General features: G+C 42.7%; 1 protein-coding gene across 23 annotated transcripts in view; it reads left to right on the plus strand.

Moving 5' to 3' along the window:
• The window catches only part of NRXN1 (neurexin 1), a 1,686,961-nt gene that overhangs the window by 1,582,826 nt on the left and 78,772 nt on the right, over nt 1-25,363 (plus strand). Inside the window, exon 1 of one of the 23 annotated variants that reach the window (XM_063918672.1) lies at nt 15,090-15,247. The exons of the other annotated variants lie outside the window; for them this stretch is intronic. Within the exon in view, the coding sequence (XP_063774742.1) occupies nt 15,215-15,247 (33 nt within the window). The 5' untranslated portion in view covers nt 15,090-15,214. Of the gene's footprint in view, nt 1-15,089; nt 15,248-25,363 lie in introns of those variants that run through there. 23 annotated transcript variants of the gene reach the window in all.

Genomic DNA, 25,363 nt, shown 5'->3' on the forward strand with positions numbered 1-25,363 from the left:
TGATTGTAGCAGCAAATTTGTTAGCAGTTGGGCAAAACCCTGGGGGTCATTCCGAGTTGTTCGCTCGTTGCCGTTTTTCGCAATGGAGCGATTAGGTAGAAAATGCGCATGTGCATGGTACGCAGCGCGCATGCGCTTAGTTATTTAACACAAAACGTAGTAGATTTACACAGGTTCGAGCAACGTTTTTTCAACGCTCAAGTGATCGTAGTGTGATTGACAGGAAGTAGGTGTTTCTGGGCGGCAACATGGCGTTTTCCGGGAGTGTGCTAAAAAACGTAGGCGTGCCAGGTAAAAACGCAGGAGTGGCTGGAGAAACGGGGGAGTGGCTGGCCGAACGCAGGGCGTGTTTGTGACATCAAACCAGGAACTAAACGGACCGAGATGATCGCAGTCTAGGAGTAGGTCTGGAGCTACTCAGAAACTGCAAGGAATTATTTAGTAGCAATTCTGCTAATCTTTCGTTCGCTATTCTGCTAAGCTAAGATGCACTCCCAGAGGGCGGCGGCCTAGCGTTTGCAATGCTGCTAAAAGCAGCTAGCGAGCGAACAACTCGGAATGAGGGCCATTGTGCACTGCAGGTGGGGCAGATATAACATGTGCAGAGAGAGTTTGATTTGGGTGGGGTGTGTTCAAACTGAAATCTAAATTGCAGTGTAAAAATAAAGCAGCCAGTATTTACCCTGCACAGAAACAATATAACCCACTCAAATCTAACACTCTCTGCACATGTTATATCTGCCCAACCTGCAGTGCACATGGTGGTCGTTCCGACCCATTCACATGCGGCAGTTCGAACGGGTCGGAATTGCAGCTGCGCGGCACCCATATTGCGCACGCGCGTCGTTGCCCAGCGACCGAAGAAAGCAATCGCAGGCCCAGTCGCAAGAATATTGACAGCGAGAAGGAGGATCGGAGCATCTACTCACCGTTTCCCAGGCGTGGTAAGGCGAATGCAGGCGAACGCATGCGTTTCCAGGTGTTTGGAGGGCGGATGTCTGACGTCACAGCCGGGACCTTCATCGCTGGATCCGTCGCACTGGGTAAGTAGGTGCAGGGCTGGTCTTGTTCAGCACAAAACTTTTTTTAGCATAGCAGGGCTGCACAAGCGATCGCAGCCCTGCTATGCTAAAATACACTCCCCCCATAGGCGGCGTCTAGTTGATCGCACGAGCAGCAAAAAGTTGCTACATGCGATCAATTCGGAATGACCACCATGGTTTTACCCAACTGCTAACAAATTTGTTGCTATGATCAGGTCTGAATTACCCCCTTAATCCTATACCATCACCATACTGATCAGATTCACCAAGTTTCATGGTGATTGCTTCCACATGCAAAGCATTGGTAAAGCTGGCCACACACTAGTTGGCTGTTTGGAACGAAAATTTGGTAATGTACTGTATATGGGAGCAAAAGACGCAATCATTTGCTCCCAAGCACCCCCAAGATTTAATCAAGTTGTCTGAATGGCTGTTTTCATTTCTCCTGTGTTTGGGAGCAAATAGATGATTGTCATTTACTTTCATACATCTCCAGATTTTCATTCAAACATGCCAAAACAGTTGTCTGGTTGGAAAGATAATCTTTAGGTGTATGGCTAGCTCAAGCCTGTTTAAGAAAAAATTAGCAGTTCCGCAGGGAATCAATAAGCCAATGAAAATCATTTTGAAACTTACAGTAGTTTACTATGCATTTTTTTTTTCAATGTGGAATCTTTTTAAAATGTTATGTTAAAATATATTATTGATTGTACAGTACATGTGCCTGCTGGCTCTCTGGTTCACGCTTGTGCGCATCCCTCAAAACTGGCCCAGCTAAGAATTTATGCCAAAGTTTTTCTGATAGAAAACCAACCCTGTAGTCATTTACTACTTATTCTTCCAACGTGTTTGTCTGTAGTACAGTATTCTCCATAATGTCTCATTGTTTTGAAAGCCCCCCCCCCCCCACAAACCGCTTTCACTTTTTAAGATAAAGGTGATGATACTGTAGGTACCCGCAGTAGCATAAGCTAATTTAAAATGTCCTGCTGGCTGTCAGAGATATTCAGTAATATTCCTATACTGGATTCTCCTAGTTTTTATTGCACTGGCAGTTTGAATTCCCAAACATCAGATGAGCCTGGTGCATCAGAAATGACGGTTCCAATTGCAAGGACGAATACAGATTTGTGCTAACAGTTTGCATTAGCTAACTCTGGAGACGATACGTAGGGAGGTGGTAGTGGCAGGCAGGGGGCTTCCTGACGCTTGTGCTCCACTGCCAGCAATATTGTTTGAAGATTGCTTTGACTTTTAGCAGTATCTATGTGTACAGATAGCGCGCATTTCCATAATGCAATCAATTGGCCCCAGAGCTGAAGGGAGCGCACTTGATCCCACCATACTAACTCCACCCGCCCCCTGGTATTTCAGTGTAGCATGGAAGGTGTGCAGTTGATCAGAGCGTCATATGACTGGTTTTCAATAATAAGAAGTGAGGAGGATGGGGATGTTACAGATGGGGTGGATCCTTGTAGAAGACATGTTAGGTAATGGGGAGTACCATGCTAAACATTAGAAAGTTGTACAGTTATCCTTGTTTAATATGTTTTGTTATATAGACTACAGAGGTGATGGAAGTGGATTGAGTGCTTTTTGGAATCATTGGGCACACAAGAGTTAAAACTAAAATGTGTGAAAGCCTCACAGCACTGAGGTCATGGGTTCGATTCCCAAAATGGCCCTAACTGTGTGGAGTTTGTATATTCTCACCATACTTGCGTGGGTTTCCTCCGGGTACTCCGGTTTTCTCCCACAATCCAAAAAATATACCGGTAGGTTAATTGGCTCCCAACAAAATTAACTCTAGCGTGAATGTGTGTGCATGTGCATGTGGTAGGGAATATAGATTGTAAGCTCCACTGGGGCAGGGACTGATGAGAATGGCCAAATATTCTTTGTAAAGCGCTGCGGAATATGTGTGCGCTATATAAATAACTGGTAATAATAATAAAATCACTAACTTACTGCACTTCGCCTGGTGTGGAACTAAAAGGGGTATATTTACTAAGGTGTGAGTTTTGAGAAGTGGAGATGTTGCCCATAGCAACTGACCAGATTCTATCTATTATCATCTAGAAGCAGCTAGATAAATGTTAAGTGGATTTTGATTGGTTGCTATGGGCAAGATCTCCACTTCTAAAAAACTCACACCTTAGTAAATATAGCCCAAAGTCTCAGCAAGCTCTGTCAGCAAGGGCTTGTGGCATGACAACAGCTATAGGTGCAAAGCATACCTTAAACTACATTATGGGAGCATGTTCTAGTTTACTTTACACAATGAAGAACTAATATAGCCACTGCAAATGCAATTATGTAATAAATGTTACATACTGTATGTTGGATTCGGCATGATATACCGATGGATGGGATGCCAGTAGTCATAATACCGACAGCAGCATCCCAACCATAAAAATCCTGACAGCCCCCCAGAAAGTTCTCTAATCCTCCCCTGCCCCCTACTCTAACCCTCCCCGGTGATGCCTAACCCTAACATTCCCTTCCTCGCTGGCTAAACCTACCCCTCCCAGCTTGGTGCTTAAACCTAACCTCCCCTTGTAAGTGCCTAACCCTAACCCCCTCTCCCCGGTACCTTACCACCCCATTTCTGTCCCTGCACCCTAACCCCCTTTTTAATGCCTAAATGTAACCTCCCACCCCCTGCGGCAGGACTCGAGCGCTTTCATATGGACAGAATAATGGAGCAGGGGGTGGTACAGAGTAGGCAGTTAACCATCCGAGGTCTGGTCAGGCAGCTGGTAAGAGCAAAGTTCAGTTAACCGGCCATGGTAAGGGCAGGTAGTGGGCAAGTGTAAAGTCCAATCACCAGGCTAAGGTAAGGGCAAGCAGCACACAAGTGTGAAATGCAGTGAACAGGTCAAGCTAAGGGCAGGCAGCATTTAAGTGTAAAGTCCAGTCACCAGACTAAGGTAAGGGCAAGCAGCAGGCAAGTGTGTATTGCAGTTAACAGGCCAAGCTAAGGGCAGGCAGCACGATAAAGTGCAGTTACCAAGCCAAGGTAAAAGCAGGCATTGGGCAATTGTGAACAGGCTGAAGCAACAAAAGAATTTTGGTTTGAGGAATGTGCTTTTATTTTCTCACCTAAAACCCTCATGTCCTTTGTTTGTGAAATGGTTAAACACCTAATGAGGTAGTGATTGCTGTTTCAAGTTTCACAATGTAACTTTCTTAAATGGCCTTGAAAAGAATAAATCCGAAAAGAGTGACACAACTAATCGTTCTGTCGTCAGTTGTATTGCAACTCATGGAACGACTTTCCCTTATTATGCTTTAAATCTTTTAACAAGAACTGCTAAATACAGCTATACATAATTAGCTATCATTATCTATTGTTATGCACAGTGATTAATAAGGAGGTATTGCTTAATTAAGTCTACATTTGCAGATAAAAAACAGTTACATAGCACATTGTGTATCCTACACAACCATCCTATATTTAGACACCTGGAAAATATGTTTACCCAAAAGGTATAAGTATAGGATAGTGCGCTTAAGAAAGCAGTTAGTGGTGTCTATTCCAAAAAGGGGGTCCCCACTCCTCCACCAACACAATGCAAACATACAATCTGGAGTGTTGCTCCCCTAGTGCCATTAGAGCAGTTGGTATCTAAATATCCTCTGTTCCATCTTATATTGTCCGCCCATTCATATGTATCCTAGAGATTGTAATACACACCTCAGCATGATACAGTATGTGCAGGAACAGACCAGAAATACAAAAAGGGGGACATAGTGTAATACTGTATATACAAACACGTTGATACACCACACATAACATTTACACTGATAAAAGGCACATTGTAAAATTAAAAATTTTCTTTAAAAAGACAATCACATCAGTGGTGAATCCATAATGGCTGTAATGCTAGCAAATTACCAGCTAATGGAGAGAACGGGCAATGGTCATTTCTTAAATGCGTTTGATACCAGAAAGGTTTTTCCCAGCTGCAGACAAAGGTCTTTCCTCCTGGTTCCAGTCACATTCCACATACACTGGATCAGCATACACAAGCGGCCATATGGATCGGAAACACCGGTCCACACACGTGTTCCAACCCTTCTCTGGGTCTTTCTCAAGGCCAGCCCAACAGAGTTAATGTCAATACATAATTTTTCGAGGGAATATATCCCCCATGTTGCATCCTGATTGGTCCCGACACAGCTGATCCCTGTATAGAACCGACGGACATTTGCCCTGTTCCTTCAATTAGAAATAAATGGGGAAATGTCTCTTTCCCAGGGGTGGAACACTCATAACACGCCCAATACACTGTGAGAGATCTCACAGTTTATACATGTTATATCGGCACTGTGAGAGACTGCCAGGTAAAATGTCTGTCGGTCTGACAGGCATTTTATCTGGCCTGTATATCCGGCATAAGACTTCTCAGAATGGTTGTCTCATCTCCGTAGCTGCGGCTAGTGAGTCTGCATCAGAAGATGCCAACACTGGCCAAGGCACTCCCATAAAACGTAGGCAGAATGCTTCCATTTTTAGAAATGCAGGATGTCAATCATACTGCCGCTTGGGGGCACTTTGTGTGACATGCGCAGATCTCTCCCCATTGGAGTAGTACGCAAGCCATCAGATTCACATACAACAGTGAATCAGGCCCATAGTTATAAAGGGATTCGGTCAAGATCTCAATGATGGGGATCTCGGCTGTTGAAATACCGACGACGGAATCCCGACACAGCTGTGAATGCCAGTGCCGGAATCCCAAACTTCACACTGCTGGGCAGCTGGAGGGGTAAGTAGCAAGGGGAGGGGGGGTAAGGTTTAGGCTGCAGGGCAAGGGTTTTGGTTAGGCTGCTGGGAGGGGGGTAGGTTTAGGCTGCGGGGAGGGTGGTTAAGTTTAGGCACCCCCGTGTAGGGTTAGGCTGCGGGAGGGGCGGTTAGGTTTAGGCTGCGCGAAGGAAGGGTTAGGGCTAGGGGGCCATTGGGGGAAGGTAAGTATACTTACCTTCTCCCTAGTGGGATTCACACTGTCGTAATGCCGTGGTTGGTATTCTGACCGCCGGCACCCTGACCGCCTGCTATAAATAACGCATTACTAACTTTTGATGTTGATTAACAGATTCCTAATTACATTTTTGCATAAACATGAGACTGATTAATTCAGGCCACATCTCCTTGGTTTGATTGGCACTCATTGTGTCTTCTGGCAGTACATATCGTATGGATAAATCAGATTTCAGTTCTTGAAAAAGACTGTGACTAGGAGAATTGAATGGCTAGTCTGCAAAAGAATACGGACTAATTCCTAAAATTGTTTTTTTTTTCTGCGTTGTTCAGCAGATGTTCTGCATGGCTGGATAGAACTTGACAAGCAACTGCCTATTAGCTAGTCTGTAACTCTACAAAACCAGAGTTGTTGCTAATTTCTTCTGCAAGTCGATTTGTACTTTGAAGGATGAATATTAATAATCTGTCACTGTGTTATTTTGAAGCAAAAAAACATTGCGCATCAGAAGATAATGGAAACTATCTTCTAATACCAAGAGCCTTCATTGTAATTCATTCATGTCAAATTAGCTATCTCGTTCCACCAACCTTCTGCATTAAGCAATCCACCTCCAAGTTGCTGATTGTCTCCATTTATTTTCAACAACTCAATGCATTTTAGTCGGAATAAGCTTGAGGAAAAACAGCAATATACAGTAGATAAGATAGAAACTCATAATTTAGTGTGTGCATGATGAATACAACAGTCTCTTAAAGAAGACAATCAGTTGTGTCTAGAAAAATCGTTTCTTTTTATTTTAAAGGTTTTATCGGTTTTGTAGTCCTGGTTTTTACTGTGCTGCTGCATCATTTGTAACCTCAAATAGCTCTTCAAATGCAATTTCAGACTGTTCATTAGTAATATACCAAGCATTATAAAGTCCGGTGTGACTTATGCACGCGTCACTTTTATTTCTGTCTCTCCTCTGGCCCGGTCTTTGACAGGAGAACAAATAAGTGATGGATACTGAAATAAAGATTTCCAGAGATATAAGGGGCTGCCAGTGCACACTGGTACTGTATGAAAATTCATGCCGGAGCAAGTAGAACATATTATTATTATTATTAACTTTTATCTATAAGTGTATGCAGCGCTATACAGGGTAAATACAGAGGGCAGTAAGAGGGTATCAGAGCAGAAATGCACAGTGGCATCGAGAGGTGGGGCAGGGGTGGGTACTAATTAGCCAGGCCGGGTCCTGCTGGGGGGCCCTTAGCTGTCAGCCTGGGCTGCAGTGAGTATAGGGAGGCTGCAAGCAGCAGCAGCAGTGGCCGCCTCTGTCTGTGCGGCGGCTTCAGCGATGGCACTGATTGCTCCCCCCTTCTGATCTGCTCCTGGCTGGAGTGCACAACAGCGCCTCCTATAGAGTTTTGTGGTGCCATAAATACTATTTTTAATTAAATTGTTTTTGTGAGGAGGCGTGGTCACACTCCCTTACATTTGGCCATGCCCCTACTATCTGGGCCCGGCCACAACGTCTACGGCAATGGAAATGCAATGCACAACGGGAGACCAAAGCACAAATACATGAGGAAGGCACCAAACATTGTAAAATGCCATGGAATTTGCAAGCATTATATAATTAACTGTTAATTAAAAAATAAGTAAATACATTAATTAATTAATATCGCGCCACAACTGGGCAGGACAAATAAGCGAGACAATGTTAGGGCAGCACTCTCAAACTAGCATGATGATACTGTACAGTAGAGAGTCACAGTTGGGAGTCAGTTCATTATACTGTGATCGTGCACATCCGTGGGGCTCAACCTCAACCCTCAAGTTTTCCCAACAGGTCATGTTTAGAGTATTTCTGTCTGTGGGAGCAGGTGGAATAATTAATGACCCAGAAGAATAGAGTACGGTAACTCACATAAGCATGATTAGAGATATACACAGAACATAACCTATTGGAGGTATTTGAGGGGACTGGAGTTTGGAACCACTGATGTACACAATGTATGGGCAAGCTGAGTCCTCTTTATTTTCTCCCTGCTGTGTCATATGGCTCTAATGCTTTATTACTCTCTCCCTTGCTATCTTCTACTCTATAGAGGTCAATGATTCACTATGCAAATAAATGTCTCTCTTCTGAATGGGAGAGAGAAGAAAATGAAAGGATTTGGGCTCATTCACATCAGTACCAGGGGTGCAGCGAGGGAACATAAATAAATGCATAGTACCCAGGGCCGGATTAAGGTCTGTGGGGGCCCCTGGGCAACATATTTGTGGGGCCCGCCACACACTGTCCTCACAACTGCAAAAAAACATCGGAGTAGGAGTACAGCATTTACCTGTCTCCTCTCCGTCCTCCTCGGCAGCTGAGCTGTTCCTTTACTTCTGCGGTCGCCGAGGAGCTTCACTCACAGCAGTGTGAAGTCTCGCGAGATAATGTGAAATCTTGCGAGACTTCACACTGCAGTGAGTGAAGCTCCTCGGTGGCCGCAGCTGTAATGGAACGGACAGGTAAATGCTGTACTCCTACTCTGATTTTTTTTGCAGTTGTGAGGACAGTATGTGTGGGCCTCACTTGTGTGGGGGCTCCAGGACGACCGCCCCTTTCCGCCCTGCCGTTAATCCGGCTCTGATAGTACCCAAGGCCGAGCATATCTGGGGACCCGGCGGGGAGGCACAGTCACAAGTCCAATGTTGTTTTGGTATGCCCCCTTCAGTATGTAATGAGAGCCCCAGTGTTCACAATGAGGTTTGGTAATGCCATACTTGAGGCATGGCCCTGTCCCCCTGCCGGAACCCCATTTCTTGGCTATGTTCTTGTACCAGGGCCTGATAGATCTTGCAGAGGTCCTGATCAGAACCCTAACTTCCTGGTAGTTATATTATACAGAGCACAGAATTATTGCTCCAGAAGATGTGATGACATATAATATTTAAGTATTTAGGCTTCTCCTGGTTAATAATAGCGTCATGCAAATTAGGCTTTGACATTTGGCAAGAATCTTTTGTAGAAGAATTTAGCAACCATGAAAAAATCCTAAAATGTATTCTGTAGAAATATTACTTAGGATTGAGAGGGGCAGAAAAAACTCCATTATAATCGGATAAAGGAACCAAAATTGTATTTATTAGACTCTGATGTCATTTTATAGCACACTTACCATAACTACAATATACAGCGAATAACAAGTAATAAAGATCACACTGTGTTTCATACTGCATGGTACTCTGAACGCTGCCATAGAAAATCACGGTTAATGATAGGGACCTTTGCACCAAAATGGTCTATTCTCTTACATGACATCATTAATGACATTTCATTCACCTTAATGTCTTTGGGAGTTAGCGGAATAACCATAATTGATGCATTAATGATACAGCAAGTATTACATTCTATCCAAGAAGAAGCTTAAAGATGTATATTAAACTGATAACGTACATTGGGGGGTCATTCCGAGTTTATTGCTATCTGCATTTGTGCGCAGCGCAGCGATCAGGCTAAAAAACGGCACTTCTGAGCATGCGTAAGCGGCGCAATGCGCATGCCCGACGTACGGGCACAACAAATGATGTCGTTTTGCACAGGGTCTAGCGATGCATTTCAGTCTCACTGCTTGCCGCAGAGTGATTGACATGAAGTGGGCGCTTCTGGGTGGCAACTGACAGTTTTCAGGGAGTGTGCGTAAAAACGCAGGCGTACCAGGAAAAACGCAGGCGTGGCTGGGTGAACGCTGGGTGTGTTTGTGACGTCAAATATGGATCTCAATAGTCTTAAGTGATCGCAAGCGCTGAGTAGGTTTTGAACTACTCTGAAACTACACAAAAAAAATTTGTAGCCGCTCTGCGATACAGCTGTTTGCACTTCTGCTAAGCTAAAATACACTCCCAGTGGGCGGCGGCATAGCGTTTACACGGTTGCTAAAAACTGCTAGCGAGCGATCAACTCGGAATGATCCCCAGAGTGCAATATTTGTGCATACATGGAATGCAAATTAAGGAACAAGTAAAACCACTACTGAAAACATATAGAAAGATTTATCAAACCTGTATATTATTGAGTACATAATTGAAATACTTAATTTGTTGAGAGTAAATTAAATATGTGCAACGTGCTACCTGCTCCATACCTTGCTGACAGCTAATATCTTAAAAGTGCAGAGCTTCTCTGTCTTGCATTATTATCGAGCAAAAGCAAGACACTAAAAGACAGGCTTGCAGTCTTCTAGTTAACAGAAGTGTACTATACACTACATATTTTATTAGTCACAAAACTGAAAGAAAATATATGTCACTGCAACTCAACTTGATTGTGTGTCATTATATAGCCATGCCCATGTTTCAAGCACAAGCTCGCTACTCACCTCGAAATACAAGGAAAAGGCAAGTGCCCGTGTCTGGAACTGCCACTCCTTAGCATAGAAAAATATGCCATTTATTCAGATACTAGTGTAGCACTCCCAGGTTCTGGCTGTCAACGTGTGTGTGGCGCCGGTGGTGTTTGTCATGTGGGTGCTCTCTTTATCTCTACTTATTTGCCTGGTGCCTCCACCAGAGTCTTCCTGCAGACACCCAATCAATGATCACAATTTTAAGTAATAAAAAGTATGTTTATTATTTAAGAGGGAGAGGGATACGGGATGGTCTGAGATGTACAAATATAACTCATTATACTTCCTTCTCTCTCCCATTCAGCATTCTTGCACCCCTCTTTTGCTTACTGTTGATGTCCCTTTGCTGATATCTCCCTCCTTTCAGATCTCTTCTCATCAGCTACTAACAGGAGTTTGTGCTTCTATTAGTACTCCCACTTTTCTGCAATTTTCTGTAGGGATCATGTATCAAATCTTCTAAAGAGAAGTGGAGGTGTTGCCCATGGCAACCAATCAGCTAATAGCTATCATTTATCTAGTACATCCTGTACAATGATAGCTAGAATCTAATAGGTTGACATGACCAACTTGTCCTCTGTGGAAGGTTTGATACATATCCCCTATAGTATATTTATCCCCTCTACATATTTGCTCAGCTACTCCCCCGACTGTTCCACTTCAATTTTTCTCTGCCGCCACTCCCCGGACAGAAAGACAACTTTCCCACTTTACACAATTCTGGCCATCTCCCATGACAAGAATAACCACACAGAGCTGTATCACATTCACTGGCGTATCTATGCACATGGGCCAGGGGGGATCCCACTCTGCACACCCTGCACCCATTTAATTATACTTACCACTTTGTCTGCTCAGCACTGGCTGCAAAGCTGAAGAAATCACTGGGAAAATGGCCGCTGTGGCCATTTTCCAGTGATTCACGCATGTACAATAGAGATGTCCCCAGGAACGCGGTGCAGACGCCATGTTCCCGGAGACTTGCGCATGCACACTAGTCTACTGCACCGCCAGAGAGGAGGCGGCCCGATCGAACCCTGCACATGGGCCCCCTCCAAGCTTAAAGCACCTCTGATCACATTGCCCTGTTTGTCCCTCACTTTACACACAGAGCATGTATCACTCTACCTGTAGTCACCTAATAACTGGAGGGGGCTTTACACCAATATTGTGCATAAAATAAACTCACCTTTTAAGATGACTCATTGTAGTAAAAAATGTGCCCATTGTGGAAGTCCAGCGCATTCCCCTAAATGCTTTGGTTTTGCTTTGGTGTATTTGGATTGCCCCTCTAGTGCAGATTACAGAGTATAGTAAGAGTCCAGCTTTATTGTCACATCTTAAATTAAATAAAACTTATTTAATGACAGAGTGAGGGGCCTGTCTCTATTACATGTAGCATTTGTGTGTGTGTGTGAAACTTTTATTACACTTTCTTGGGGGAAATGTATCAAAGCTTCTAAAAAGAACCATATATGATGTTTTCCATAGCAGCCAATTAATTTCTAGCTCTCATTTTTTAGAATGTACTAGATAAATGATAGCTTGTGGCCATTGTCCCGGCGTTTCGTGCATGCACATTAAGAGGATCACTGGGGAAGTAGCCACCACACCATTTTCCCAGAGTCCTGCACATGCACACTTGTTTCTGGCACAACGCTAGGGTCTCCTAGTGACCCTAGTGCTCAGAAACTACTGCACTTGTCCACTGCTGGCTAGAGAGTAAGGGGCCTAGATGAAGACTGCACATGGGCCCTCTCCTCTCTTAACAGACCCCTGTTGCTGAGAGCAACTTTTACAGATGACGTCTTTAATAAGTTTGATAAATCTCCCCCTTGCTGTGCCCTTTCACAGAGCCAACTTTCTGGTACTTCAGATTTTTTGTGATGCCTTATAAATAAAAACATAGTAATATTGAATAATTAATCCTCTTCATATCTCTACCAGAGTGGAGATTAATAGTTACAGCACGGCAATGAGTGGCTGTTTGGAGGGTAGCAGAGGTGGTATTGGTGATGCCTATGACATAGTGTTAGACCAGTGGTTCCCAAACTGTGTGCCGTGGCTCCCTGGGGTGCCTCGGGACACTTGCAGGGGTGCCTTGGATTGGTGGTCCAGGACCAATTCACAATATTTATGGTCAATATAATAGGCAAAACTAGTGCTAGTAGCTGTCAGTCATAAAATATAGGGACAAACACAAGCAAATCTTGTCCCTCACCACACAATTGAGCCTAAGGATGACATATAAACACAATCTACTTCATTTAATATTTCTTTCTAAATTTCTCAATAAGAAATTTTTGGCCTAGGGGTGCCGTGAAAAAAATTCTGATACTCTAGGGCGCCGTGATTCAAAAAAGTTTGGAAACCACTGTGTTAGACAGTGACACACCACCCAGATTCATGGCCATGACCCCGGTGCGATGCATCTCAACCAGAATCTTAGATATAAAATATTGGGTGTTGGATTGGTTTGGTACAGATCATTAATTTGTTCAAGTCCCAATTAAATGTCAAATTATCAAAGATAACATTTATTTTGCGAGCGTGAGATTTTTAATTGAGGTAAGATAAGACAAGATTTAAAAAAAAGTTTCTTACTAAATTGCTTAAACCTAAGGCAGCAAAACAGCACAATGAGCGGTCAAAAACACATTGGAAGGAACCTAAAGTGAGTAAAGAGAAAAGGTAGGGATAATTGCTCCCCCCGGTGCGTACACAGAACTAAAAGACAACATTCGCCTATATGCAGAGCTGTGCAGAGCATTTCTGCTTCCGGACCACCCCTTTCCGTGCACCTGGCAACCCTTTCCGTGCACCGTGCACCTGGCACCTAGTCATCATCATCATCAGTCTGCACTTACACCAACACTAACACTGTTTGTGAAAGATACGTCTGAAAAGAGTCGCCATCACTGAAATTTGTCAATCTCCCACTAGTGCACAGTTTTGTCCCTTCAGCCGCAAATGTAAAGTTACGTTTGACCCGTAGATGAGCCTTGCTGCTTGGAGATGCCCGATGTTCATTAGTGTACTTGTGTTAATGTATAATGAGGATCACCATAGTGGTGCAATGCTGTAGAAAGGACTAATTGAGCTTATGAGAGAATTTTTTTAAACTGTTCAGCAAATTATTAACCTTACTACTCATATTGTGGTTGTGCTGGCAGAATTTGGTACACATTCCTGGTCATTCCCCATCCCTAACCACAAACACAACATAACAAAGTGACTATCCTTGATATATCTCTTTCATAGATCAGGGCTGAAACTAGGATTCCTGTCACCCGGGGCAAAGAAGTAATTTGCTTCAGGCGCTCACAGTGCTCACAGTGCTTCCTGGTTTCCAGGCGCTCACAGTGCTTCCTGGTTTCAGCTGCCACGGCGTGCATGTGACATCACAAGCACGCTGCAGCAGCTGAAACCAGGAAGCACCGTGAGCGCCTGGAACCGGTACCCGGCTAGACGCTACCGGCATCCCACAGCAGGTCACCAGGCTGTCAGCTAGTGACAGCTATTGCTTTTACCCAGCAACAGGAGGCAGCCGGAGCAGTACAGCACCACAAACGGACTCCTAGCGCCCCCTACACTACAGCACCCGGGGCACGTGACCCCCTAAACGCGCCCCCCCCCCCTAGTTACACCCTTGCATAGATTACAAATTCCCATAAAATTCTAATTTTTAAGTCGTATGCAGAATCACGTAGCAACAGTAGAACTTAAATTTTGTATCACCGGAACTTTGCACCCAGCAACCACTTCTGTGTCGTAAATACGACCTTTGCTTTCCAGCGAAACAAACTGTGAAGCCTGTTCTTTTCAACTGAAGGCAAATTAGAATTTCTGGGCGGAAGTGGACCTACAGAAGCTCCACTGTTTGCACATTTTTATTAATACTGAAGCATTACTGCAATTACTACAAACAATTTATTGCAATTTTTTTATGATTGGTTTAACAGTTTCTTTAAAGCTCCCTGCAAAACAGCAATTATGTATGTATGCACAAAGCGGCAAAACAATCAATCTTTGCTTAAAACCGAATATTAATGTATTGAATTAATGTTGTGTAATTGCCATACAGAGATGTCTTGTGAAATTACATGACTTAGAAAAATTAGCATCCATTAACCTGGGAATACATTTATAATTGCACTTAGGTACATCTGAGACAGCACCGTGAAGTCATCAGTATGTTAATTGTCAGGCTGTAGGCTGCGAATCTGAAATCAGATGGAAGAATTGAAATAATCAGCGTCCCACCGAAATATTAAAATTAAAATAAAATAAAATGAGAACAATGAATTGTAATATGCTTTCAAATCCCTGTTGTTTTTGTGGCAACCTGTGGTAAGCCTAATGGCTCCCTTCCAAGCCCAATCACACGAGCGGGCGGTATGCACTTAGAATCCTGCTTTTGCAGTCAGGAGCTGCATCCTCTGCCAGGATTCCATAGTTTAGCACATGATCTTTCTATGCTGTACTTCTCATCTGCTCAGCAAACTGCAGCCTGGCTTCTCCCAGCAGAGTGTCAGCTATTGGTTGTCTGCCTGACACGTGACGAATGAAGCCTTTTTCGTGTGTGTGTGTCTTTTTTTCTTCTTCTTTTTTCTCGCCAATCTGTGTGCAGGGCACTGATAGGCCAAGCTGATGCGCAGGCAATTTATCATCTTGATCTCCCACTGAGTCAGGGAGCTCTTCTGTCACCAGTATTGATTTCAGAGGATGGACTAAATTTCCTAGGATTTCCATTAAGAATTAAGGAAAAAAAGCTATAAGCAAGCAGGGTAGCCAGGCAGACATGGATATGAGATGGCACTGTGAAACCTTTCAGGTAGCTACTTCTCTCACAGCCGTTACAAAGCACAGGCTAAGCACGGAAGCATGGAGGGATTGTAACATGTCATTTGTTTTACAAGAACAACAGAATATAAGGGGGTGGGATTAACTGTTTCACCGATTAGCACAAATGTATTTTTTTTTCTTACTATCCGTTAAAAAATGATGGAGAGATTGCATGTCGTTAATATTAAAAAGCACATTTTTGCATGTTTTTAAAAAAAAAATTTGGAATGTTTCTGTCTCGTGTAATGGAAAATAATAATTATAAGAATTTATTTATCATAATCATTTTATTTCTAGAGCATTTTTTTCCCAATAGGAATCCACGGTTTTGTCTTTTGTCTTTGTGCTGACAGTAAGAGATGCTGTGTTCAGGCTTTTTTTCATAACATGTCTGCTACAACACTGTACAGTAAATGACAGCAGGAGTCACAAAAAGATCCAAAAATAAAATAAAACAAAAACACTCTAGCGTATGATAGACAGCCAGCAATGATAATCTAATTATTTTATTATCTAATTAAATGGCTTAATTCTTGACCATGGCAGCAATTCCCCCCCCCCCTCTCTCTCTATCCTCCGATCGTTCGCAAAGGTGGAATGTCTGTTATGTCTTCTGCATGCTGATGTACAGTATTAGCAATGGAGAATGCCAGCAGATAAAAATGACACACACAAACATACACTACACAAAGATGTGTTTGTACAGATTGTGCATGGCAGAATGACTGTTCATTAATTTAGGATGGCATTTTCCATATAATTGTAATTTTTTATATTTTTTATTTTAATAGTGAATTTAATGCTTAATCGTTTACTGTCTGCCAGTAATGTACATGCGCCGGTAGAAGAATCATCATTTATTTAAAAAAGCCACTGAGATGTTAAGTAGAAATGAGAATTTGTATTGCCAAGAACTAATGCACACTGGATCTTATATAACCTCCCAATGATTCATACGTTAGAAAGGAACCTCCATTTTTAAATATTTTAGCATAAAGAAAAAAAAATTGCAACAAATTTTTACTGTAAATGTTTATATAAAATAAATAAAAAAAACTAGATGCATCAATGATGTTAAGGCAGAAAGAAAGCTATTGGATGGTTTGAGTACATAGAAAAGCATTACCTATTTTGATGCTAACAATCAGGTGAATTCGCAGACAGCTAAATATCATCAGTGCTCCTTTTGGTGCCAATAAGAGCATCTAGCTCACATATGTGAATGAGCAAACAGCAGGAATAACTATGCCAGAGCACTTTGATGTACAAACCTTGAGTGCTGAATTGTTGTATAGTTTTCCGTGACATGCGTATGAAAAGGTTATGTATGGGACTGAATTTAAATGAATATATAATATACTGTATGCATATTCAATGGATGTTCAAAAAAAAACACAAAAAAAAAAACAACAGTAAGAAAACGTTTTTCTAATCCTTGTTTTGCAAGGGAATACAATTTTCTATAAAATTGCATATGCTAAACTATATATTATTCAAGTGTAAGGCTTTTTTTTAAATATCCAATGAATTGGTTTATAGCGTTTATTCCAAATACACTGTTTCATTTTGTTTGTATTTGTTTATTGTGCTTTGATAAAATATATTTTTAGCCCACTTTCTTCTGCCATTGGTGGTTGTAGCAATGAATAGTTTCTTTTCTGCGGATAAGGTATGGGGTGGCCTGATGCCCCTGAAATGCTAAAAACACAACAGAGTGGGGCCACATTGCTATTATGACATTGTCATGCATCTTTTGTGACACGGCCATGCGCCAAATGAGACATAGCCATGCCTCCATTGTGATATGGCCACGCCCATTTTCACCCTTGATTTGAAGACTTTTTATGTTAAGTATATTGGAAGGTTAAAGGAATGTGGGGAAGAGAATTATAGGCAACAGCACTGATTGGTCATTTCTGCGAGCGAGATTTACTAGGAGCATTATAGAAACTAGATAAAGTACTATAACAATAACATTTTATAATACATTACCTAATACGTAAATTAAACAATAATAATATAGGTTTAGAGTAGAGATGTGCGTGGACCCTCATGTTTTGGTTCTACAGTACAGTAATTCATCATCGTGTTTTGGTTTTGGCAAAACCACCCTCAAGTGTTTTGGTTAGAATTTGGTTTTGGTCTGGGTTTGTATTCCTTTAAAACCTATAAAAATCGATAAACATTGATAAAAATCAATAAAATAGCTAAAATCATGTAATTTGGATCTATTTACATGCAATCCAAAACCCAAGTACGTTTATTAAATCCGAGTTCCGAGCTGACAACAGATCCTAGCCGGGACTCGTTTCCATACAGAACCCAAAAGTGACTCCAAACTTGTACTCGATTCGACTTTAAACCCATAAGTTTGGGTGTGTTCGTATTTCAGAAAAACCAAACGCACATCTCTAGTTTTGAGTATCATGACAGGTATATTATTACACTAGCATTTGCCCATGGCTTTGCTTATGTGGATGTCTGTTATTGCTCAGTGGAACTAATTTTACCAAGACAGCAGTGCCAAGGTGTATTGTGATTTATATTTTATATTTTAAACATTGATCATAAAATGTCTTTGTTTGTAAACAATATTTGCAGTTTTTCCTTTAGGGATTAACACAAAAAGATGCTTGGGGCTACTAACTCATGAGTAAGCCACGTAAAGCTGCCCATGGGAGAAGCAGCTGGTCTTGAGATCTACGCCTGTAGCCTTGAGCATTTGCCACTGTGACTAATATCAACTTGCATCATGCGTAACCATTGTGTGTAGTATTTGTCTTGGTATGCCATCTATTAAATTGATGACTGAAACTTCATGAGTCAAGATAACCTGTCTGATTGGTGATTGATATATAGTTGAATTTCCATGCGAAATAAATTATATATATACCTGCAGTGGCATCCCGCGCCCATCTGTCAAGTTAGTTAAAAGTCCTATTGAGTGCCACTCTCTCCTTCACGCTATATATATATATATATATATATATATATATGTTTATTTATATATGCATATACAGATATATATATATATATATATATATATAAATCTTTGCATTTGGGGTGTGCAATATATGTATATATTTATATATATATTTATATACATAATCATTTTCGACTTGAGGAGCCTGCACACTGCATGCGCCAATTGTCCGGCAACAGGTTGTTCCTTTATTGCTCCTCTCCCTGATGTCACTTTGATATCATACATACCTCAGTTTGTTTCTAGGTCACTGAGTAACACGATCCAATTCATCCAGTATTTTTTGCATGATACCGGAACAAGCAGACAGACAGAAAGACAAAAACAGAGAATTTTTATTTTTTGTCTTCATAGTTCATAAACAGTCCCTAGAAGTATATTTTCTCAAAAAAATAATGCTATGTACAGACACAACCCTTACAGTTTATTATACAGTATGTATAGAGTTATGGGTCAATAATCCACCAGTTGGCACAAAAAATGCTTAATGCGGGTTAAAAGCCAGAGGCCCCCACAATTTATGTACAATTATAAATTTACGTTACCACAGGTCTCAATGGGAGTTAATGTGGATATTATTTTGCAGCTCCAGACGAGTTGAAAATTAGGGAAATTTCTTTATTTCAAGGTTAATTATCAGTACATAGTGCAGCACCTCTGGGGCACCCCTCCCAAGGCTGACACCCGAAAAGACAAAATAGGCAGCCCCCCACCACCACACACACTGCCCCATAGCCACACATATGCACACACACTGCCCCATAGACACACACACAACTGTCTGCACCAATCCCTCACCGCTCCAGCCTCTCTTTGCCCCCTTCCCCCCTGCAGTACCCACAGCTTACCACTGAGAGTTGACCCGGGTGGCAGCATTGTGAATTGGGGCTGGGCACTGGCAGAGCCTCTGCAGTAATATGAATTTAGGGCTAGCCGTGAGCCAATCGGAGGTCGTGGTCAAGAGCTTCCATTAGGCCTGGCCCCGATCCACACTGCTGCTACCCAGGTCCCCTCTTGATCTGGGCTCAGGACTATAATTTTCCCATCATTTATAAAAATTGCAACATTCATCCATTTGACACCACATAACAGACTCCAATACATTGCTTATGGCAGCTCACAGCCTTCTACACTGTCCTGCTAACTTAGTTACACAATTTGGGGGTACAGGATGATTGTCCTACACTTTCATGGACTAAGCGTAGGTCGCACACTGCAGAATTAACTCGCAACAAGTATAAACTTACCATTTCTAATTGAATTGCTGTGGAATCATGAGTGCACTTCATGAGAATATCCTACTAAACCCATGGCTAATTGAATTGTCCTCATAATATGCTCTAATGGTATTTAACTTTAAAATTACAGAATTGTATCTTAAGAAAGTGAAATACAGTCATCTCCCTCAGTGCTAATCATATTTACACCTACTGTATATTTACATGCCCAATTCTACAGGAAAGTGTATGAATTTGTGTAGCCCACCTACAGATGTTTTGTCCAGTGACATATCTATAATGGCTACCATGTGTGTGCTGCACATGGGCTCCTCGGCCTAGGGGGGCCTCCACAACCTACACCCATGTTTAATGCTCACCTCTCCACGCTGACAAATCAAAGGGACAACAACATGGAGGAGATTTGTGTATGCACAGTAGATAAATGACTGGGTTCAAGGCACAGGCATCATGTTCCCAGACAGCACATGCACACTAAACTCTGGCATGCCAGCATCTGCTCACCTGCTACTAGAGAGGAGGGGGCCCACAAAGAGATTGCCCGCCGACCCCCTTCTCTCTTTGGGCTTGAGTCTTGTTTGGAAGTAAAGCAAAAAAAGCAAGTAACTGTATCTGGAACAAACGATGCTCCAATGCAAGGGGAGCAAATACAATTATATACAGATGGAGCCTCCATTATTCAAGCTCCTTCTGTGACTAGGCGCGCCCGCCTGTGCGCACCTAGTCACTGTGAGCTTCTCCGTCTGGACAGGTGCACGCGCCCGCATGGAGACGCTCCCTCATCACTTGCACAATGGGAACCGACTCTGTGCACTCCCGGCGTGACTAGGCGGATGGATCGCCTAGTCACGCTGGGAGTCCATGCCTGCGCCTCCTTAGATAACGCTGGCTCCAACTATCTTTTCTGTGCAGGGTAAATACTGGCTGCTTTTGCAATGTAGCCGATAAATGTTATTTTTACACTGCACTTTAGGTTTCCGTTTGTGAACAGCCCACCCAAATCTAACTCTCTCTGCACATGTTACAGGATCAATTTTTTCCATCTAAAGAGCAACATGGTTTTGTCCAGATACACAGTTACCTGCTTTTGTTTTTGCTTTACTTCTAAATCAAAATCAGGTCCATATTACTGCTCTAACATATCTTCACATACCTCCCAACTGACCTGATCTTTGTTTTTGGGACTGTCCCGCTGTCTTACCCGCAGGCTGCAGTGTCCCGCAGTGAGGGCAGGGGGCAGTTGGGAGGCTCCTGTCACTCTGCTCAGCCTAGCAGAGCAGCGGTGTATAGATGCACTGGCCATGCCCCCTAAATGATGAATTCAGGTGGTGAGACTTTGTAGAACATCATCCCCACTAAGGCACGCCCCCATCCCTCGAGACCATGCCCCTTCTTTGGACGTGGAGTCCCGCTTACACCTTCCTCAATGTTGGGAGGTATGTCTTCACGCATTTTGGAAAAAAAAAAGATAAAAATTATATATACACCCAGCCAGGGCACAATTGGCAGCATCTTCACCATTACAGCTAGACAACACCCATGGAACCCTATCAGTCTTCATGAGATGAACAGAGCTGTGAATTATTACCCTAACACAAAAAAATAGATCCCATGTATTTTCATCCCATGTACTTAGTCTATTCTGATTATTTCTCACTGCTAACATTTAATATGGTTTGTATTCAAGTCACACACAACACGCATGCTCCTTTTCATTACTCACGTGTATAATAGGCCAGCAGAACAACTACAACAAACTAATGTATTCTTCATAATTGCTTTAAGCTTGTAAGTGCTGAAATAAACACAGCCACAACAATAAACGGACTGCAGTAAAATTTAGGGAACTCACATGATACATTCCTGGTCATAATTCCATGATATTTGGGCAAATGTAATTTTCATTGACCTTGCATGATTGAGCTGATATATCACCGTACCAGAAGCAATTATGGATTTATTCCAAGGGCGAACCCGAGGCATGATACTATCAATAGTAGATTTTCTGTTCACCTGGAGAAAAAAAGCAAACCTTTGGGAAGGGAGAGAAATTACACTGATATCCTAGATTTTTATCATAGATATTGCTTGGAACAAACATTTCAAAATCAATATCAAGACTGAGAGTTACAAATGAGGGTTTTTCTTGTCCTCTACTATAGAAAGCTCACTTAGTTCTCAGACATCATTTGTTATTACACCTCTACTTGGACAATCTATGTTTCTTAATTTGTGGTAGAGTTGGACATTCCGCACTTCAGATAAACTCAATCCAAGTATATTGACGAGAATTTTTTTTGTTCAGTATTAAAATTCTTCCATAGAAAATAACAATATATGTATGTTGGTACTGGTGCAACTTGAACTTTTTTATATATTTTTTTTTGCCCTTTTCTTTTTGGCATCCTGTTGTATTTTTCATCATTGTTTTATATCATCATGACATAGTTTATTTTCCCAGCCACTGAACAGAATATTATTCAATGAACAAAGAACAGCTGATCCATGTCCTGTCCAACCAAAGTAAACAACTCTATTGAGATTATATAAAAGCTTTGGTGAAAAACACACAAGAGAGACAAAAATAGACGTATAGTAGCAGATTTATCAGCGTAAGTAAAATTCAATAAGTCTAGTTTTTTGGAGGTGGAAACCCCTTTCAATATGTTTCTAATTTAATACATTTAATACCATTATCCCAGTCTGTAGTCCAATCTATTCTAAACTAGAATTTATCTCATTGATAAAGACCACTTTAAGACCTATCAGTTGATGGTATTAATATTCTGGGATTTTTAAATGTGACATTTTTTGAACAATAGTACATAGTAAAACGTACACATTGCTTAAATGGATACTGCATTGAAAAACACATTTTATAGCTAAAACGTGATTTCTAGACCCAACATTTAGTAAATCTGGCCTGTAACCAGCGTCAGACTGGCCAACCGGGGTAATGGGGAAACCCCCCCAGTGGGCCTCACTGCCTGAGGGCCCACCCCCTCATCTAAGGATCTGGATCAAGACTGTGCACTTGAATTATACAATATACTGGTTGGGTTTGGTTGGTTGACCCCAAATCTGACGCTGGATCCCGAGCTTTAGATTGCCAAAGGGGAGGGGGTGGCGAGTGCAACAAAGCCCCTTGTGGGCCCGCTGCGCATGCCATGCTGCGGGTTTGGTGGCTCTCTGTGCTCGCCACAGGTTCTATTTCCACTCTATGGGTGTCGAGGAATAGTCCCTGTCAGTCGGCATGCCGACTGTTGGGCTGTTAATTGGTCGGGATCTCAGTGTTGGTATAGTGAATGGCGTTCTCCCAACCGCCGGTCACATAACTACATCCCCAATATACATATGTTACATTATACTGTACAGGACTATGATGTATTCTCTACAGTGCATTGCTGTACATTACCATGCAAGCTCTAGCAGTATTTACTATGTACACTGTATATTTATAAAGGGGCCCAGACCATGCTCACTGTAATGGCTAGCCAAGCCAATGTGGAGGGTGGCCACACCCTCTCTGGAAGCTGGCCACACCCCTAATAATGGACACCTATCCGAGCATTTCCCAGTGGGCCCTTCATGCCCCAGTCCGCATTGCCTGTGTCCTCCATTTTAGGACCTGTTCACTAGCATAACCTATGGTGATATACTGTACAGTAATCCTACTTTTTTCTAGTACAGCTTCTTTACAATATGAGGGTCGATTTAATTAGGGGTGATGCCCGTGATGTGTTGTGATGTGCTGGAATGCCAGAAATCTACATTCCAATATATTGCATCAATTTTGCACTTAGATCATGCATTTTAATTCCCAGCCCCATAAGGTGTATATAAAAATGCACAAACTGAGGCTACTGTGTGTACGGTTTTGTACTCAGTGCACATCACCCAGTGGCGTGACTCCCACCCCCACAGCCACTGTGGAGGCTTGGAGGCACAGTGCTGCAGGGGCGCCTCCACTGATTACTGCTGTGAGTTCAGGAAGGAGCCGGAGGGCATAGCTCGTGCCTCTCCTATGTCCCTCCTGGGTCTCCAGTGGCGGCGGCGGCGTGTCTGTCAAATGACAGACACGTGCCGGTTTGTGAGCCAATCAGAGCTCATGGACCGGCAGCCAATCAGAAGCTGCAGATCCACGAGCTCTGATTGGCTCACAAACCGGCACTTCATTTAACAGACACGCTGCTGGAGACACAGGACGGACACAGGAGAGGCATGCGCTGTGGCCTCTTGCTCCTTCCCTAACTCACAGACTGTACCCTCCTTCCCACACAGCAGCGGGGGGTGGGTGTGTACCTGGCACTGGGGGCACATATTTGGATCTGGGGGCATATGTATAGCTGGCACTGGGGGGGAGTGCATATAGGGCATTGGGGGCATACGTGTTTCTCGCACTATGGGGGCATGTTTTTATCTGTCACTGTGGTGGAATATCTGGCACTGGGGGCATATGTGGCACTGGGAGCACAACCCTAGCAACAACCATTACCCCCTGGTAACAAACACAACACCCAGCTCATGAAATCCCTGGCAACAAGCATTACCCCCTAGCAACGAGAATGACACCCAGTGCATGAAACCCCTGGCAACAAATATTACCCCCTGGCAACGAGCTTTACACCCAGCACATAATACCCCTGGCAACAAGCATGACACCCTGAGCATGAAAACCCCTGGCACCGTGCATGGAAGCAAGAGCATGAAACCCCTGGCAACCAGCAGGTAATTTAAAAGTAATTAGAAGCCTTACTGTAGGGCTCAATGCGTAATGGGCATTGCGGTGTTGGCATAATGTGTCACAGGCATTACGGTGTGTGGTATACTATATCACGGGCATTGTGGTATATGGTATAATGTCTCAGGGGCATTGCAGTGTGTAGCATAATGTATAATGGGCATTGCGATGCGTGGCATAATGTGTCACAGGCATTACGGTGTGTGGCATAATGTGTAAGGGGCATTACGGTGTGTGGCATATTGTGTAATGGGTATTATTGTGTGTGGCATAATGTCTAAGGGGCAATTCAAGTATGTGGCATAATGTATACTGAGCATTACTAGAAGGAGTATAAATGACAAATAATGTAAGTGGCATGAATCAGGATTATTTTTTTCTGTGGTGGCCAACGTCTGGGCGTGCAGGTTGCAAAACTGGGGTATATGGTAGTCTTTTCCTGCAATACCACGCCCCTTTATGTAAAGCCACACCCATTTCAGCAAGGCCGTGTCCCCTTTCCTGTGGCATCACTTTACTAGTGGCAATTATTGGTGTGTGGGGGTGGGGGGTGGGGGGGCGCCAGAGAATGTTTTGGCTTGGAGGAGAAAAATTTCTAGTTACGCCACTGACATCACCCATACATTCTGCTGGGGTGAATGATTTTGCATTGCTCTTATTTGAATTGGCTCATTGTTTTATGTTTATGCCACAATGTTACATCGGCTGCTCTGAAGCCCTCACTAACGTGTAGTTTTTATTTCTCAATCTCTTGTTTTAAATTCTAACACATTTGCCGCTTCTAATCCTCATGTTGTGACTTCTTCTAGCACACCATCTAGTCTGAAATATAATCATGAATAACAACAATAATAATATTTTATTTATATAGCTCCTTTCTCTCAACAGAACTCCAAGTACTTGACATACTTTGCAGGGGATACACATGCCTTATCGATCAGAATATTGACAAGCATTGTGTGTACCCTGGAATGCAGACACTGTGATATTGGCAAGTATTTAAAGCACCGACCATCGGCAGTACAAATATGCTAAGCACATTGGTGGCTCCAGAGATGGGGCTGCAGTCTAAATTTCAAATAGGGGAGCCAGTGAGTCAGTGTGGGATGAGAGTTGGTGACAGTTGGTGTGGCTCCCCTCATC

This window comes from Pseudophryne corroboree, chromosome 4 (genome assembly GCF_028390025.1).
Source record: "Pseudophryne corroboree isolate aPseCor3 chromosome 4, aPseCor3.hap2, whole genome shotgun sequence".
Lineage (NCBI taxonomy): Eukaryota > Metazoa > Chordata > Amphibia > Anura > Myobatrachidae > Pseudophryne > Pseudophryne corroboree.